General features: G+C 42.0%; 1 protein-coding gene across 1 annotated transcript; it reads right to left on the bottom strand.

Moving 5' to 3' along the window:
- Positions 1–2,474: 2,474 nt before the first annotated feature.
- On the bottom strand, positions 2,475–8,727 carry LOC148869919 (glutamate receptor 2.7-like). Its single transcript, XM_088969944.1, is given in 8 exon segments — positions 2,475–2,857; positions 2,860–3,101; positions 4,100–4,505; positions 5,012–5,278; positions 5,281–5,320; positions 5,413–5,644; positions 5,646–6,750; positions 8,604–8,727. Coding segments are annotated over 8 exon segments (2,799 nt in total).
- Between the last annotated feature and the right edge of the window lie 8,029 nt (positions 8,728–16,756).

The following is a 16,756-nucleotide window of genomic DNA, read 5'->3' on the forward strand; positions in this document are numbered from 1 at the left end:
ATTCCCCCATTTGAGGGAATTGTCATTCTTTGCCCCTCCCTTGGGAATGAAGTCTCATTCCTATTGATTCTAATTCTCATTCCCATTCCTGACTGAACCAAATAGACTATAAGAATAGACCATTCCGATTTTAATTCCAATTCCAATTATGGCTGTGAACCAAACAGACCCTTAGTTTAAATTAATAAACGTGTTTCATCTTTTGTTTTGAAAAAAAAAAGTTTACTCTTCATTTTTATTAACTTATATATGAAATTTAATACAAATTCTATTCTATTCACAAGTCACCATTTGGCTTGATGAAAGTTTATTGCACATACATGCACAAATAACACAACTATTGGTTGCATACATGCTTTATCTTCCCATATGTTTCGAAAGGTAAAGACTAAGGAGTACATGTATAGGTCAAGTAGTCAAGTATTGTTTCTTATGAATCACCCCACAAGCTAAGAGCTAAATGTGGGGTACTTTATTTAACTTAGCCTCTATTTGGAAGGAGTACAAATACAAACATGTAGAGTGCAAAACCTTGTATTTTGTGTTATTTTAATTTATAGGGTAAATTGCTAAAACCTCTCCTGAAGTTTCTGGTTGTTGTTGAATTTAACCTCCCCTACATTTTGGTAATTGCATTCACCACTCCTAAACTTTTTGACATAGTTGCAAGTAAACCTCCTTTGTTAGAATCCTCTAAAAAGCTGCATTAAAATGTGCAAAATACCCAAATAGTTACTTTTAACTAAAATTTTTATTTCCCAAATTTTCTCTTCATATGAATTGTTAACCTAAAATCCTTCAATATCTTTTATGAAATTGATTTATTTCCAAATTTGCCCTTTATATCAACCACTTAAAGGTAACTCTATAACTTAATGCTCTATCTTTTTATTGCTTATAAAGTTTGTATTGTTTTGTATAGAAACTAGCCTCAATAGTAATTGCATGGGTATTTTGGACATTTTCATCCCTCATGTTAGAGGATTTTAACAAATTAAAGGGGGTCTCCTTGAAACTGTGTTAGAGAGTTCAGGGAATGTGATTGCAATTGTCAAACTTTGGGGAGGTTTCAACAACGGTCAGAAACTTGAGGGGAAGCTTCAGCAATTTACTTTATTTTATATGTATTTGTACTGTACATATTTGCATTTGCACTCTTTTCAAACTGAGCCTTTTAGGGTGTGTTTGGTTGCAATGCAAATAAATTCGTACTGATGCAAAACCATGGCTGTGAAAATTATTTGAGTGCAAATTCTGACCTATTTTTGTTTCAAATTTAAGCTTATTTTGTTTGGTTTCAATACAAATGAAGTAAAATAAGACATGATGCAGAATAAAGTAAAATCCAAAACAAAATTAAACAAGAATTTGTACTAGTGCAAATAAAATTGTACTGCAACCAAACACAGCCTTAGGAATAACATGCACCCACATAATAATGTTGATGTACAACATTGGGAGCAATTGAGTTCTGAATCTGATCACTCCGCTGCTTGAATGATCAACTTAGGAGCTAAGGCATTAAGGCTTACTTTTATGTCTACCTAGTTTACTCATGACATGTGACAGAAAGAATAGATTTTTATATGCTTTGTTTTTCTTTTTTTGGTAATAATGGGAAAATATTATGAAAATTAGATTGGGTAAGTCATTTCTAATCTTTTGACGAGAAACTCTAAGGGGGCGTTCTTTTTTTTTGGATTTGAGAGGGGGGAAGTTGGTCAATAGGATTTTTGTTCCCATTGACTAAGAATCCCATGTTCATTTTTCACATTAATGTCGGGACTAGGGAAAGTTTATTTTCTTGAGTATTACCTACTTGGGTAAGTGATACCCATCACTTTGTTGGGTAAATAACTTTCCCACCTAAGAAGAAACTTGCTAACACTTGATTGGGAAAAAAATGCCTTTTTAATAATGGATTTTTATGACTAAAATGATCATTACCTTATTTACCTGAGAAATAAAAGAACATGGGTAAATGCACTTAACAGGGTAAATATTTTTCAGAAAAAACATATATACCCAGGTAATTGCATTTACTATTGTATCAGATTCATTTACAATGAAGATACAAGGATGTAGGTCTGAACAACAACACAAAAACAGAAGGTTCTGATGGAGTCATTTTAATTAGCCGAAAAACTACATTTTTCTTCCTTCATTAAGGGGTCAATTCCATTACATCCAATTCATAGAATCATCGTATATGTCTTTGGTAAGACAAAATGTTTGGTGATTTCTATGTAAAACTGACTTTGAACATTTTCCAGTTGGAGTATTGCACCAGTTTACATTATCAATAATTAAATACCCAAACATGTAGTGGTCAATTCTAGACCCTTTTGTTAGTCATCTCTTGAGTGGTTGACCACTCTGTTTTGATTACTATTCTTGAGTTTGAATATTTTTCAATTGGAGTATTTGATAATATACCTGAATAAACAAATACACAATGAAGTAATAGGCCAATCTTAAATCATTTCATCAGTCATCTCATGAACACTTGAGCCTTCTATATTTACTAAGCTTAACAGAGGATTATCCCTTGTGGGGCTGTTCTGATATGACTTGGATTGATACGGTGGAGGGTCTTCATTCTTTTGGCCATTTGGGGGAGAAGTGGGGTTTTCGTCTGTATGGTTGGAGGTTGAACTTTGTTGTGGTGTGTAATTATTTTGTAAGTTTTCAACACTTACTCCATCAGTAACATTTTGATCTTCATAATTATTTCTTCTCATAGTATGTAAAGAGAAGTCAGATCTCCTAAAAGTGTGTGAGGAAAGGTCCTTTCCATCAAATATTCTTGCCAAAATGACAATCTTTTCCACCATGGGACCTTGGCTACCAGATGCCTATGCTCATAACAGAAAGTAATTAAGAATACCAACAAGGCTAAAAGTGAAGCAACTCCAGCAATTAGGAAAAGGCCCCAAAAGCTATTCATAGTAAGACTGTTGGAAGAAAATGTATCGGGGTCTGCACAATTGGTCTGCTGCTCAAACCATGCTACCTCAATCTGTGCCATTTTATCTCCCTCAGTTACATGTAAGATTGCCCTCGAGATATCAGGTACTAGTGGGGAACCTCTTGGGAAGACATAAAAAAATTGAAGGACCCAACGTGAGGATTTACTGAAATAGATCTGTATGGAGGTGATCATATCTTATATGAATGCTAACCAATCCGCCAGAAAAGAAGCCTTTTCATTAGTGACAACAGGGACCGTCCATTACAGAAATTTGTTCCCACCATTCAACTTTTTTGTCCAAGTGGTCAATCACTATGGGTTTTGGGACTGAACCATGTGGGGAGAGGTTGCCTAAAAGGACACGGACCAATTCTTGGTTGCCACATTGCTTGGATAGGAAACCATCAAACCAATCCGTTGCATGGACATTCCTATATACTTACAATTACATTCATATATATGAACTCATTTTGTTCCACTTTTCACCTGTAATGACTTAAGGGCGCAATTGATAGCAGCTGAAAGACTTATTGCTTTGCCTCTTAGGTTTTGTTTGTTTAGAAATTTGTAATTTATTTGGGTAAACGCACTTATCCAGGTAAATGTTTTCTGGGGAACACTTACCCGGGTAAACTCATTAACCCATGTTCTTTTGGTTCTTAAATAAGTAATAGAATGATTTTTTTTACCTATAGAAAGACAATATTAAAATGGGAAAATTGTCCCATTATGTTTTATTAACTTTCTCCAAGATGAGAAAGTTACATACTCACGTAGGAGATGATAATTAAGTTTTATCGGGGTAAGTAAAGCTGATTAATTTTACCATGGGACCAGTACTTAATGTGAAAAGAACATTATGAAATAAGGTCAATTGAGATACCCATTGACCAACTTCCCCCCCTCCCCCCCTATTTACGGGCCATAATAAATAAGTTACTAAGGTTGCTGTGGGATCCTTAAAGTCTAAATAGAGTTGGGTTGATTATAATGCCTTCCACAAAAGACAAAGCACTAAGTCATTCATCTCAGTCTATCAAGCGGACCTATAAGAACTGTTACCTCTTAAATAACCAAGTCATTCAGTTCAGTCACTTCTGCCCCGAGAGAGAGAGAGAGAAACTTACAAAGCCAAATCCATCAGTTTTGTATATAGGTCCGACCATTGTGTATTTAGAACAAGAACTTGCAAGGAAGAGCTTTATGTAAGGAACCTCATCAAAAGCAGCAGCAAACCCACCATTGCGAGTTCCCTTCAATAAACCTTCATTACATTCATCTACAGAGTTATAGGCCTTGAATTTGGATTCATCAAAGTTCATCTTTTTCAAGAGTCCCACCACAAAAGAACCCGCTTGGTAGCCAATATTCTCCCCATTTGTCTGGAGCTCTTTTATGTCAGTTATGGTTGGTTGGAGCTTTTGCACTGTCAGCATCGAAGTCAAACTTGCTGTATAACTAGAAGTGAGTATGAGCACCACAAAAACCCAAATGATCGCTACAAATCTAGCCAAGTTGCTTGCCACTTTCTCCCCTGCACCCATCAGAGGAAGTATTAGTACTACATCTTACAGATAGAAAATTTGATTTGCAGCAGCATTGCCACTTTCCAAGTATTTCCTCTCTTTAAGGGAAATGAAAATTTGACACTTTCTTCAGCAGGCACATAATACTAAGAGCACTGGAAATAAGATCATTTAGTAAGTTTACAGGATTAAAATGGTTCACAGGTGGAGGTGGACAATATCTAATCCCTATTCTATAACCTACCATTATAATCATGCAAATGTGGAACACGATAACTTTAGGTTATGTTTGGTTTGATAAATTTGTGAAGTTCCTTTAGGAACTTTCACCAACTTTCTGTAGATCTTTCTCTTATTATCTATCAAATCCAACACAGCTGCCTTAAGGTATTCAAAACCCACTATGTTGAAGGACCATTCTGTAAATAAATGGTGGTTTAACTTGCTACCCTGGAACTATATATTGATATATGCCTTGCATAAATGAAAATTAGAAGTGAAAACTAGTACTTACTGTGTGCAAAAACAAGTGTGGAGAAGGAGAACCAAAAGATCATCCCGATTTGATGATTGATAGGACCTCTAAAATCCTCGTTTATTCTGTGTTCAAGAAGCCAAACCACAAAGCCAGTGAAGATGAAGAAAGCACCACTTGTAATCCAAAGGTCCCTATTCAAAGGCTTCAAAAAATTCCAGGCTTTCTTCCTGTCATCATTTCTTAAAGGAACCATGAATGATACTCCGGATTCTGTATATGGTAATGTAAAATCCACATACAGGGATTGGTGATAATGGTAGTATCTCTGACGACGGCATCGTAATTCTGTTAACATAAGAAAGGTATTCTTCTTGTTAATGAAGAGGTGAAGGATATGAATTAAGTAGTATCCATTAATTGTCTTAAATTTAACTTACTTGGAGATATACTTGATATACCAAATCGTTATAATTCCCAGCACTTTTACCCTCAGCCTTTTGGAATGGTATGAATTCATATGGAATGGCATAAGGCAATTCCTCCATTACAGCCTTGAAGACATCAATGCAGTACCCTGTGACTATGGTCTCATTAGTATCAGGATTGTGTGAAACATTCACAAATTGATTAAATCCATTCTTCACTGGAACTCCAATTCTCAATTTCTTGTCGCTTAGGAATCACCCAACCTTTGGGTACAAACATAGGATCTCCTGGCCATATGATTGTTTGGAGATTATTCTTCAAAGTTGAATAAACTTGTGTGCTTGTGACATTCATTTCTTTCAAAATTCCATATTTGGGGGTCCACACCCCAACCTGTCTCCACCCATTCCCTATCACATTGACTATCTGGAAGGCTGTTGACTGTAACTGCCCATTAATAAGGCGAAAGTCCCCACTTAATCCTCTAAATTTGGTCTCCAAAATTGTTTCGAGAAGCTTTGGTCCTATTTGAGATGCTCCAAGTTTTGCAAGGTCCATGGAGTTATCCGTAGCCTGAACCTGTTGGTAGGGAAAACTTGTTTCCCCAACTTTCTCTGCTGCCATTGCTAGTGCCCAGACAGTATCATAAGCCAACAGTCCATAAATGTCTAAGTTATCCCTGCTTCCAAAGTCAGGGTTCTCCTGCTGGAACTTCTTTCTCCATCTAGCTTCAAAATTCTCCAGTTCTTTGGATTTTGGAACATAAGGCCTTATACCCAACACACCTTGCATGCAGTCAATCACAGAAGGATCCATGGAACTTAGGAGATTAGTTATCCCATCTGTGACCATCCATATATATCCTTTTGTCATCATTTCTTCTATTTTAACCTTTGAAAAGAAGCGAGATCCAAGAGAAGATGGCATGTGCACAATGAATACTCTAGTTTGCATTGTCTTCAACTTGTAAAGCTCAGCAAGAATTTGATCATCAGAAGCTAAGGGAGGAATTACACTCCTGTAGGGAACACGAGTATCTATTTCTTGCAAGGCATCAATCAAGTAGGGTATAATTCCATTCCCAAAATCCGTGTCTTCATATAATGGTACAGCTTCTCTCGATCCAAAAGCTTTGACAATGGAAGAAATAGCTTTGGCTTGAGTGGAGTCATTTAGGCAGGTCCGTACAAAGTAAGGTGTTTTAGTTGATGAAAGGGATGGGCTTGTTGCAGAGAAAGACACAATGGGCACTTGAGCTTTGTTTCCAATATCTACCACAAAGTTGGCCTGTGAAGATGTTTCAGGTCCTATGATAGCTTGTACTTGTATGTTCTTTAGCAAGTCGAGAGCTGTATTTGAAAAAAAAAAAAATTGAATTTTAGAAACTCAAGTTTGCATTTACGAAGCAATATCCTAACCATGATAAGGTAATAAAACAATAATTTCTGTACTAGCTAGGAAGAGAAGGGTTAATGACTTATTGGGAAGGAGAGAATATACATGGATGTGCTAAAATGTTTTTTTTTTTTTTTTTTACTTTGATTTCATCAACTCCCTGTGGATTTCTCTAAGCTAACTTGAACATCATACGCAATCCTTGACTTTAGGTTCATTTCAGTAAATTCATCCATTTTTTTCTGTGTCTTAGGGTTTGGGTCCTAATTGTTTTTATTTATTTACATAGACAGAACTAACAGCTAGAACATCCTATCTAAAGGACAATTAAAGCTGTCTGCAAGAAGAATATAACTTAGATCCCACGGCATAGCAGATAACCTTTGAATGTTGTTTTAGCTGTTAATTTTAAGATCACTTCAGAATTTTATAATAATTTAAGATTTATTTGGAGTGAAATTGGAAGACTTGAGTTTACAAATATGGTTTGTAATGGCATGAACATTACTATTGAATGGATTTAGGGTTTTGTTTTGTAGCCTTTTCAATCTCTGTTATGAATCTAAGTCATTTCTTACATGAATAGAAAGTGGTCGATCTTTTTCTTCACCCTTTTCAAGGTTCAAAATATCAAATTGCCACCTCTTCATGGAAACCTGTCAAAAATTAAGTTCGTTTGAAAAGAGTACAAATACAAATTTATAGAGTACAAAACATTGTATTTTGTATTATTTTATATATATTCACTGTACATACTTGAATTTATACTCTTTCCAAACTGAGCCTAAAGTTTCTAATGAGGGTGGTTTACCTTCATATCACCGCTTTGAAAATTTTCATCCAATAATTGATAAACACGGTAGGGTTCACACCTTTTTCTATTCTTTTCAATTTTTTATTCAAAACATATTACTACTAAAGCTAAGGCAATCGAGCTAAGAGAGAATATGGGTTACCATAGTCAATGCCCCACCAACTTATTAAAAAAAGTCCAAAGTCAAACATTGAGTGGAATCAACAGAAACAACTGTACTATGGATAAATATGTTATATTCACAATAATTGACGGATGATAAAGAAGAAATAAATAGCAGATTGGCTTGCTTCATTAGTTTCATGTAGCAAATAAAGCAAAAGTACATTGATTGATATATCAGTTCTAGGCATAAAAAGATAGCAGCAGAATCAACCCTTATAATGGTGGATGATTCCTTGCATTGTGTTTCCTATCCTATACTAGTCGGAATATTGTTTGATCAGTTTTAGAATGTCAGTTAAACTTCACCCTCAGAACATAGTATTTTGATGTCTTTTTGAAGTAAGGCCAAGTTTGGCTGACCACCTTTTTTGGTTAACATTTGTATTTTCCTTAATTTTCAGGAAACAATTAAATTGACACAATTTTATTCCGCACATTAATAATTAGTTCAGTGCAATAAACATAGCAAATAAAGGCATTTAACTCTTGATTTTGAAAACCGGACCTGACTGAATGGTCGGACTAATTGATTGAGGAATCGGTCACGGATTCAGGTGTGATTTTTTGGCTTTAAACCGGATGGTTGGACCATTTAACTCAGGAATCGGTGGCTAAAACAGTTCTGTTTTCTATATAAAACCATTGGGATGGAGAAAGGGGAGGCTTGAGCTTCTTGGATAAACATTTTCATTTTTTAGGTTGGTCGGAAGTTTTGGAGAAACAATGGCCTAGAGTTTGCGAAACAGTAACTCAACAAGAGCAGAAAACAAATTAAAAGCTCTAGTATTGAATTTCTGAGGATGATGATGAGAAAGAGTAGCGACATACTCATGGAAGCGGAAGTTACAATGTCATTCTTTGAGTCTCTAGCGTGGAGAACCAGCCTTGTTTTGTGGAAGCCGCGTGTGGCGTAGAAGTAAGAGACAGCCATGGAGATGCAGCTCATGCCCATCTTCCCGACCCATTTCTCAAAATCAAGAACGACACCGACTTTGAACGGGATTGTTAAGTTCTGATGAGCCGCAGCAGCCAACTTTACTCCATGGAAGAGATTTAAGAAGATTAGAGTGGCAACAAGTATAGAGTTTGATGAAGGAAGATTTGGCTCGACCTCGTAATTATGCAACACGTGGTAAAGGTAACAGTTCGGCACAACAGCACGCCTAAGGCGTGAGTACCAAAGGGAGGAACCAGCGGTCCGAACTCCCTACCAGCAGTCCGAACTCCCTACTAGGAGCCCGAACTCTCAATTAGGAGTCTGAACTCTCCCTTAGGCCCCGAGCCAAACCCAAAGGGCGGTAGCCCGAATTGGCCTGCCCTATGACAAGTTCGGGACACACATCTCCGAACTAGCCTGCCCTATGGCAGTTCGGGACACCTCCGAATGGCCTGCCCTATGGCAGTTCGGGACACACCTCCGAACTGGCCAAACCTATGGCAGTTCGGGACACACCTCCGAACTCAAGACTTCACCTCGCCCACCACTCCAGCACTTCGCCTCCAGGACGCCAAACTAAACAACCGTACCATGCCTGACACTGAGAAAGTTCGTATCCAGGGGTGGCACACCTGACTGACTTGGGATCTGATGCTTGACAGTCGCACTTCAAACGGCCACCTGCCACCGCCACCTGCCACCGCCATCTCCAGTTACAGAGATGGCTCCGACAAGGAGCAGTGGCGGTTATATCCCAACAGAAGGGACGACACCCGAACTGTCAGAAGCACAGAAGTGATCATATCCGACCTGACAGAAGCCTTGGAGTGAGTGCGCGAAGTGGTTATAAAAGGCCCCCTACCCCCAACAACAAGGTATGCAAACTTTGCACCATCTGGTTTTATCTTGCCTTTGAGAGAATACTGACTTGAGCTTCGGAGCAATCTCACCGGGTTCCCCCCGGAGTTCCCTCATCTTCTCCGTTTCAAGCTCCCCACTGCTCTAGTCAGAGGCAAGGTCGTTGACAGCTAGGACCGGCCGGATTGCGCACCATCAATTGGCGCCATCTGTGGGAAACGCTTCTAAAAACCTCATTCTAAAACTCTCTTACCTCTCTTACCTCTCTTACCTCATCTTCTTCCAAAAAATTCCAACACCCATGGCTTCCTCCAACAATGCCGGATGTGGCACAGAAATGAACACCACCGGGGAACAACTCCAAGTTCCCGTGGTGTGCATCGGGCAGTTCATCATCCCTCTTTCAGTGGATGGGATCCCCAGCTTGAATGCGCCACAAGCAGTGGCGCCCCTGAACCTTCTTGCCTTGAACGTCCCTCTTCCACTCCCTATCGAAGCAACCTTCGCTGAACCAACTGCTGTCCCACTAGCGACCCGCCAGAACCAGTTGGACGATCTAATGCAATGCATGTGAGCAATGCAAGCCCAAATGCAACAATTCCAGCAGCATCAACTCCAGCAGCACCAGGTACTACACCATCTCTCCCAACACCATTATCAGCAGCAGTTCCCTCAGCTACCCCTGAACCAGTCACTGCTTCCACCTCGGCACCCTGTTTCGAAGCCGATTAAGGCCTCCCCTCAGGGTGGACACCCTCACTGAGGAGAAGCTTCCCAACTCCAGAACCCCCCTAATAGCCAGGCCTCATCCCAGGCTGAAAGGAAAGAAAAATTACCCCCGTCTCGCAGCTCGCAGGTGGGTTGGGAACCTCGCCCACAAAGTCAGCACCTCGGCGCTCCAAGCCTGAGTCCCCCCTCATGGAGAACCGGTTCAGCGCCCTAGCAGCAGACCAACATTCCGGGCCCATCGAGCTCGGCAACATAGAGGCCAACAGCGCTAGTACTAGACCCGCTCAACAACGAAGGTGCCGGCGAAGTCGCCGAACTGCCACCCATGTCCTGCCCGAGCTCAGAGGTAAGGAAGAGACGAGCTTGGACGAGGTAAAAGCTGCCCCAATTCTCTCAGTTCCTTCCCCCCTCGCATCAGAACTCATGGCAGTCCCCATGCCCAAAGACTTCAAGCTCCCACCTTTGGACAAGTATGATGGGTCATTTGACCCCAACGACCACGTCGATGCTTTTCAGTCCCAAATGCACCTCGCTAGGGCCAGTGAATCATACATGTGCGTGGCCTTCACCACCACTTTCATGGGGGTGGCCCGCACCTGGTACCAGAACCTAGCCTCCGGGTCAATAAGAAGCTGGGCCCAGTTCGTGCAGGTCTTCACCGCACACTTCGTCACCAGCAAGCGGTGCCCCAGAACCGAGGAAAGCATCTTCGGGGTAGTCCAGAGGGAAGGAGAATCCATCTGGGGCTACATTAAGCGGTTCAATAAATCATGCTTGCAGATACCGCGATTAGACCCTACGGTACAGCTCATGGCGGCCAAGAGAGGGGTAACGCACAAAGAGTTCAAATGGCACATGGTGGCTAGCCAGCTAGCGACCGTGGCCAATTTTCTCAAGCTCGCGGACAAGTTCATGAGAACAGAGGAAGAAATCAACCAAAGAACCGAAGGCAGGGTTGAGAAAAGAAAAAGGGAAGGTGAGCCCTCCAACCCAGGTAACAGAAGAAACCAAGCCCGAGAGGTGAAGCCAAGCCAGCCGTCCCGAGCTCCTTTAGCAGTTCGGATGGATTACACGCCGTTAAACACAAGGCGGACCGAGATCTTGATGACGATCAAGGGCGCCTCCTACGTAAAGTGACCACCTCGCCTAAAGAGTAATCCAAACGAGAGAAATAAAAATCTATACTGTAGTTTTCATAGAGATCACGGTCATAGTACCGAACAATGTAATAATCTCCAGGACGAGATAGAGGGACTCATCTGTCGCGTATACTTGAGAAATTTTGTACAACATAATGATAATAATAATAAGGCAGGTCGGCAAGGGGAGCACGGAAAGGATGCCCCCGAATCTAGCAGCAGACCGGCCGAAGCCTTGCAGCGACCGCCTCCAGAAGAGAGGCCAGTTCGGGGAACCATCCATGTGATAGTGGGAGGTTCGGTGGTAGCAGGGTACACTTCGGCAGTAGCACAGATGTCAGTTCGCGAGGCAGCCCGAGAAGAATAGAACCCTCCAAAGAGGCTGAAGACAGAAGAACTGATCTTTTTCACGGAAGACGACATGCGAGGTGTCCACTATCCCCATGATGACATGCTTGTCATAAAACTAAGGATCAACAACTTCGAAGTCCGGCACGTACTTGTGGACTCAGGTAGTTCGGCGGACATCCTCTTCAAGTCGGCGTTGACCAGCTACAGTTGTAGAGAAGCGAGTTGAAGCCTGCAAACACTCCTCTAGTGGGCTTCAGCGGAGAGGAAGTCAGGCCCCTCGGGAAGATAACAGTACCTGTGGAAGTCGGCACATGGCCTTGCGTGGTCAAACTCAACCATGATTTCCTGGTGGTCGCGACTCCCTCCCCATACAATGCCATAATAGGGCGGGCAATTACACATATTCTGCGGGTAGTGGTCTCCACCTATTATCTGGCAATGAAGTTCCCCACGGACTTCGGTGTGGGGGTAGCGCGGGGCGACCGGCTTGAGTCCCGCAAGTGTTATGTTGCCGCCCTGAAGGGAAAAACCAAGGCAACCAACGATCTCAAATTGGAGCAGCCTACGGAGCAGGGCGAGGAACGAGCTTCACCCACAGAGGAGACGGTTGCGATCCCGACCTCGGTTACAGATCCGGCTCGAACGCTACAAATCGGTGCTTCTGTCAAAGAGCCTCTACGAACCAAACTGTCAGATCCATTAGACAGAAGAAACGCAACTTAGCCCCGGAGAGCTGGAGGGCGGTCGACAAGGAGGTCGAAAAGCTCCTCGCAGCGGACTTCATGAGGGAAGTTCATTACCCGAGCTGGGTAGCCAACCCAGTGCAAGTGAAAAAAGCAAACGGCAAGTGGCGCATGTGCGTCGACTACACCGACCTGAACCAAGCTTGCCCAAAAGACTGCTTCCCCCTCCCCTGAATTGACCGCCTAGTGGACGCGACCTCGGGACATGAGCTGCTAAGCTTCTTGGACGCCTACTCAGACTACAACCAAATCAAGATGGACCAGTCCGATGAGGAAAAAACCAGCTTCATAACCGAGTTCAGCCTGTACTGTTACAAGGTCATGCCCTTTGGACTAAAGAATGCTGGGGTGACCTTCCAAAGACTTGTAAATAAGCTTTTTCGGCCCTTAATTGCCACAAAAATAGAATGTTTTGTAAATGACATGGTCGTCAAAACGCATTTCTCACAGGAATTAATACAAGACTTAGATTCTGTCTTCCAAATTCTACGACAATTTAGCATGAAACTGAACCCCAACAAATGTGTCTTTGGTGTCACCTCGGGTAAGTTTCTAGGGTACATTGTCTACCGGCGCGGTATTGAGGCCAACCTAGACAAAATAAAGGCCATCCTAGATATGAGACCACCCCGAAAAGTAAAAGAAGTTCAGAGGCTAAACGGCTGCATAGCTGCTCTGAGCCACTTCATGTCCAAATCGGCAGATCGCTGTCTGCCTTTCTTTAAGGCAATCAAAGGCAAAGGGTTCGAATGGACCCAAGACTGCCAGCTCGCGTTTGATGAGCTGAAGAGCTACCTCGCCACTGTGCCAACCTTAGCCAGGCCTGAGGAGGGCGAGGTCTTAGAACTATACCTCTCGGCGAGCGACGAGGTGGTCAATTCGGTACTAATAAAAGAAGTAGATCGGGTCCAGCGACCCGTCTATTATGTTAGTAAAATTCTGTAGGGAGCAGAGGCAAGATACCCGCAGATAGAAAAGCTAGCGTACGCACTGGTAATTGCAGCTCGGAAACTCCGCCCATATTTCTAGGCTCATCCCGTCATCGTCTTGACTGACAAACCTTTGAGACAAGTCTTACTCAAGCCCGAGCTTTCCGGTCGGCTGACGAAGTGGGCCATCAAGTTCAACGAGTACGACCACCAGTACAACCCACGGACGACCATTACGGAAGACCCTTAGCACGAGGAGTGGGGGGCAATTGATGAAGGAAGATTTGGCCTGACCTCGTAGTTATGCAACACGTGGCAAAGGCAACATCTCGGCACAACAGCAAGCCTAAGGCGCGAACACCAAAGGGAGGAACCAGCGGTTCGAACTCCCTACCAGTAGTCCGAACTCCCTACTAGGAGCCCGAACTCTCAATTAGGAGCCCGAACTCTCCCTTAGGCCCCGAGCCAAACCCGAAGGGCAGTAGACTGAACTGGCCTGACCTATGACAAGTTCGGGACACACATCTCCAAACTGGCCTGCCCTATGGCAGTTCGGGACACACCTCTCCGAATTGGCCTGCCCTATGGCAGCTCGGGACACACCTCTGAACTGGCCCGACCTATGGTAGTTCGGGACACACCTCTTCGAACTGGCTTGCCCTATGGCACTTCGGGACGCACCTCCGAACTCAAGACTTCACCTCGCCCACCACTCTAGCACTTCGTCTCCAGGACGCCAAACTAAACAACCGTACCATGCCTGACACCGAGAAAGTTCGTATCTAGGGGCGGCGCACCTGATTGACTTGGGATCTGACGCTTGACAGTCGCACTTCAAATGGCCACCTGCCACTGCCACCCGCCACCGCCATTTCCAGTTACAGAGACGGCTCCGACAAGGAGCAATGGCGGTTATATCCTAGCAAAAGGGACAACACCCGAACTGGTAGAAGCACAGAAGTGATCATATCCGACCTGACAGAAGCCTCAGAGTGAGTGCGCGAAGTGGTTATAAAAGACCCCCTATCCCCAACAACAAGGTATGCAAACTTTGCGCCATCTGGTTTTATCTTGCCTTTGAGAGAATACTGACTTGAGCTTCGGAGCAATCTCACCGGGTTCTCCTTGGAATTCCCTCATCTTCTCCGTTTCAGGCTCCCCGCTGCTCCAATCAGAGGCAAGATCATTGACAGTTAGGACCGACCGGATTGCACACAAATAGAGTTCACCTTCAACCTCCAAATCCAATTAATTGTTGGGTGCTGGAACGAGCGAGCGATGTTGGAAGAAAATTTTTCAATGTATATAACAAGTGCTATTGAAAGTTGATCGGTTTGGATCCTATTTAAGGTTCTGGAGATTCAAAGTAAAATGCGTATGGTGGGATGGAAACGAGCTGGCTGACTTTCTGCCTGCTAAATTTTATAAATGAAAATATATGCCTAGCAAGTGGGCTCCAAGAGAAAGGAGAGAAGATCTTAAGGCATGCATGTGGGTGATTAATTACAACGTAACCCTTTATTACCTTTTAAAGTCAGCTAAGGGTTAGTCGTTGTATTCATGTTTCATTTGATTCACAAACACGACCAGCAGCTTGCTGAATGCTGAATGCCATTTGTATGCTATTGCTGGTTTTGGAACCAAACCGTGTTATATAGCCGTTTTGACGAGTCCGGCCCATACAAACTTTGTTCATGTCTATTCACATAACATTATAATCACACATGAAGAACATCTTATCTTTATGCAGGGGAGATATTCTCAATTCACAGGGGGTGGTGTGTTGTGGATAGATGCGAGCACAGTTCATGTGGGTAAGAGTTTCGGAGTGCGTTTTGACTGCTATTATATGGTAAGTTTCAAAACTTGAAACAGATAGGTCAAGATGTTCTCACAACCCTATCAACATAACATTGTAGCTACGTATTAGGAATATCTCTCTTATCATTCAGAAGGGGATGTTCTCAATACACAACCGGTAGGATTGTGTGGATAGGAATGTGAGAACAGTTTGTGGATAGTAGATCTAGAGCGATCCAAACTATGTATGAATTTCATCTCCCCATTCTAAAGACGAATTGCCCACAGAGCACATCCCACAATCCATAACAGCCATGCATTTAGAACATCTCAAGTGCTTATTATTGGGTGATATTCCGAATGCACAGTTGGGATCGACAGTGTAGGGCATGTTTGGGATGCCCATCCTATCACTCTTAAGATACCCCTTTAGATTATTATTTTGTGGGCCTGGATTCTCTCTCAACAAAATTAAAGACTCCCTGAAACACTGACATCCACCATACATTAATTGGGAATATGTCCGTACATTGTTAAGGGGATATCCCCAGGTGGATGCCAATACGTGTAGAGTTTCTTTGGGGAAGAGGTCTTTTCTTGGATATTGGAAGACGCAATGGATGACATGGTTTGGGACCTTTCTACCTATCTTCTACATTTGAATGGTTGGATGGAGCATGATTTTATAAAACGACCAACAAATAAAATCGTTCTGATCATCGGGTTTTTAGGTTGATGGTTTGATTATTCGATTTGAATAAATGATTTGTTTTAACAAAAAGTTAAAAAAAGTAATTAAGAATAAAAAATGGTCAAAACCATTAAATGAATTGATGGATCAACAGTTTGGCTGTTCAAGTTAATGGATTGTTGGTTTATTCAACAGTTTTTTTCGTAGAGACCGAATTTGAAGTAAAACAGAACTGTTTGTCTGAACGATTCCTGAGCCGAATGATCCAATCGTCCAAATCAACAGCGATTCAAAAACCACGGGTTGGAGCAGTTTTTTTCTTATTTCTTTTCTAAATCCAGATTATCGATGAAAAACCATGACTGGAGCAAGCTTGGGTGTCATGTTCATTTAAATACAGCTTTCTCAGTAGTAGATCCTGATTGAGACAGAGGCGTTAGATAGTTGGCAGTGTTGAAACGTTTGATGTTTGAGTTTGTTGACACAGCACCGCATTTCTCTCCTCAACCAACTAGCAAAACAAAGCCTTGCTTTTTAAGCAATTTTAATTGACTAATTTAAAAATATCCGCGGCAATTTGGGAGGATGACGGAGTAGAGCTGACACACAAAGATGAACATAAACAATTGAACGTCAATAATTAACATCGTTTCAAGCTCCACGTTGAAGTATCAAAACAAAATGTCTCCAAATAATTGGCTGTTTATTTTAAAAAATGTGAATGATTTACCAGTTTACCCAGTTTTTTTTTGGAATCTTTTTGAAAGTTGATATTTATTTATTTATTTAATCCATTTGTCCTCT

The sequence above is a fragment of the Nelumbo lutea genome, chromosome 2 (assembly GCF_056320005.1).
Source record: "Nelumbo lutea isolate HS-2025 chromosome 2, American lotus-T2T, whole genome shotgun sequence".
NCBI classification, from domain to species: Eukaryota; Viridiplantae; Streptophyta; class Magnoliopsida; order Proteales; family Nelumbonaceae; genus Nelumbo; species Nelumbo lutea.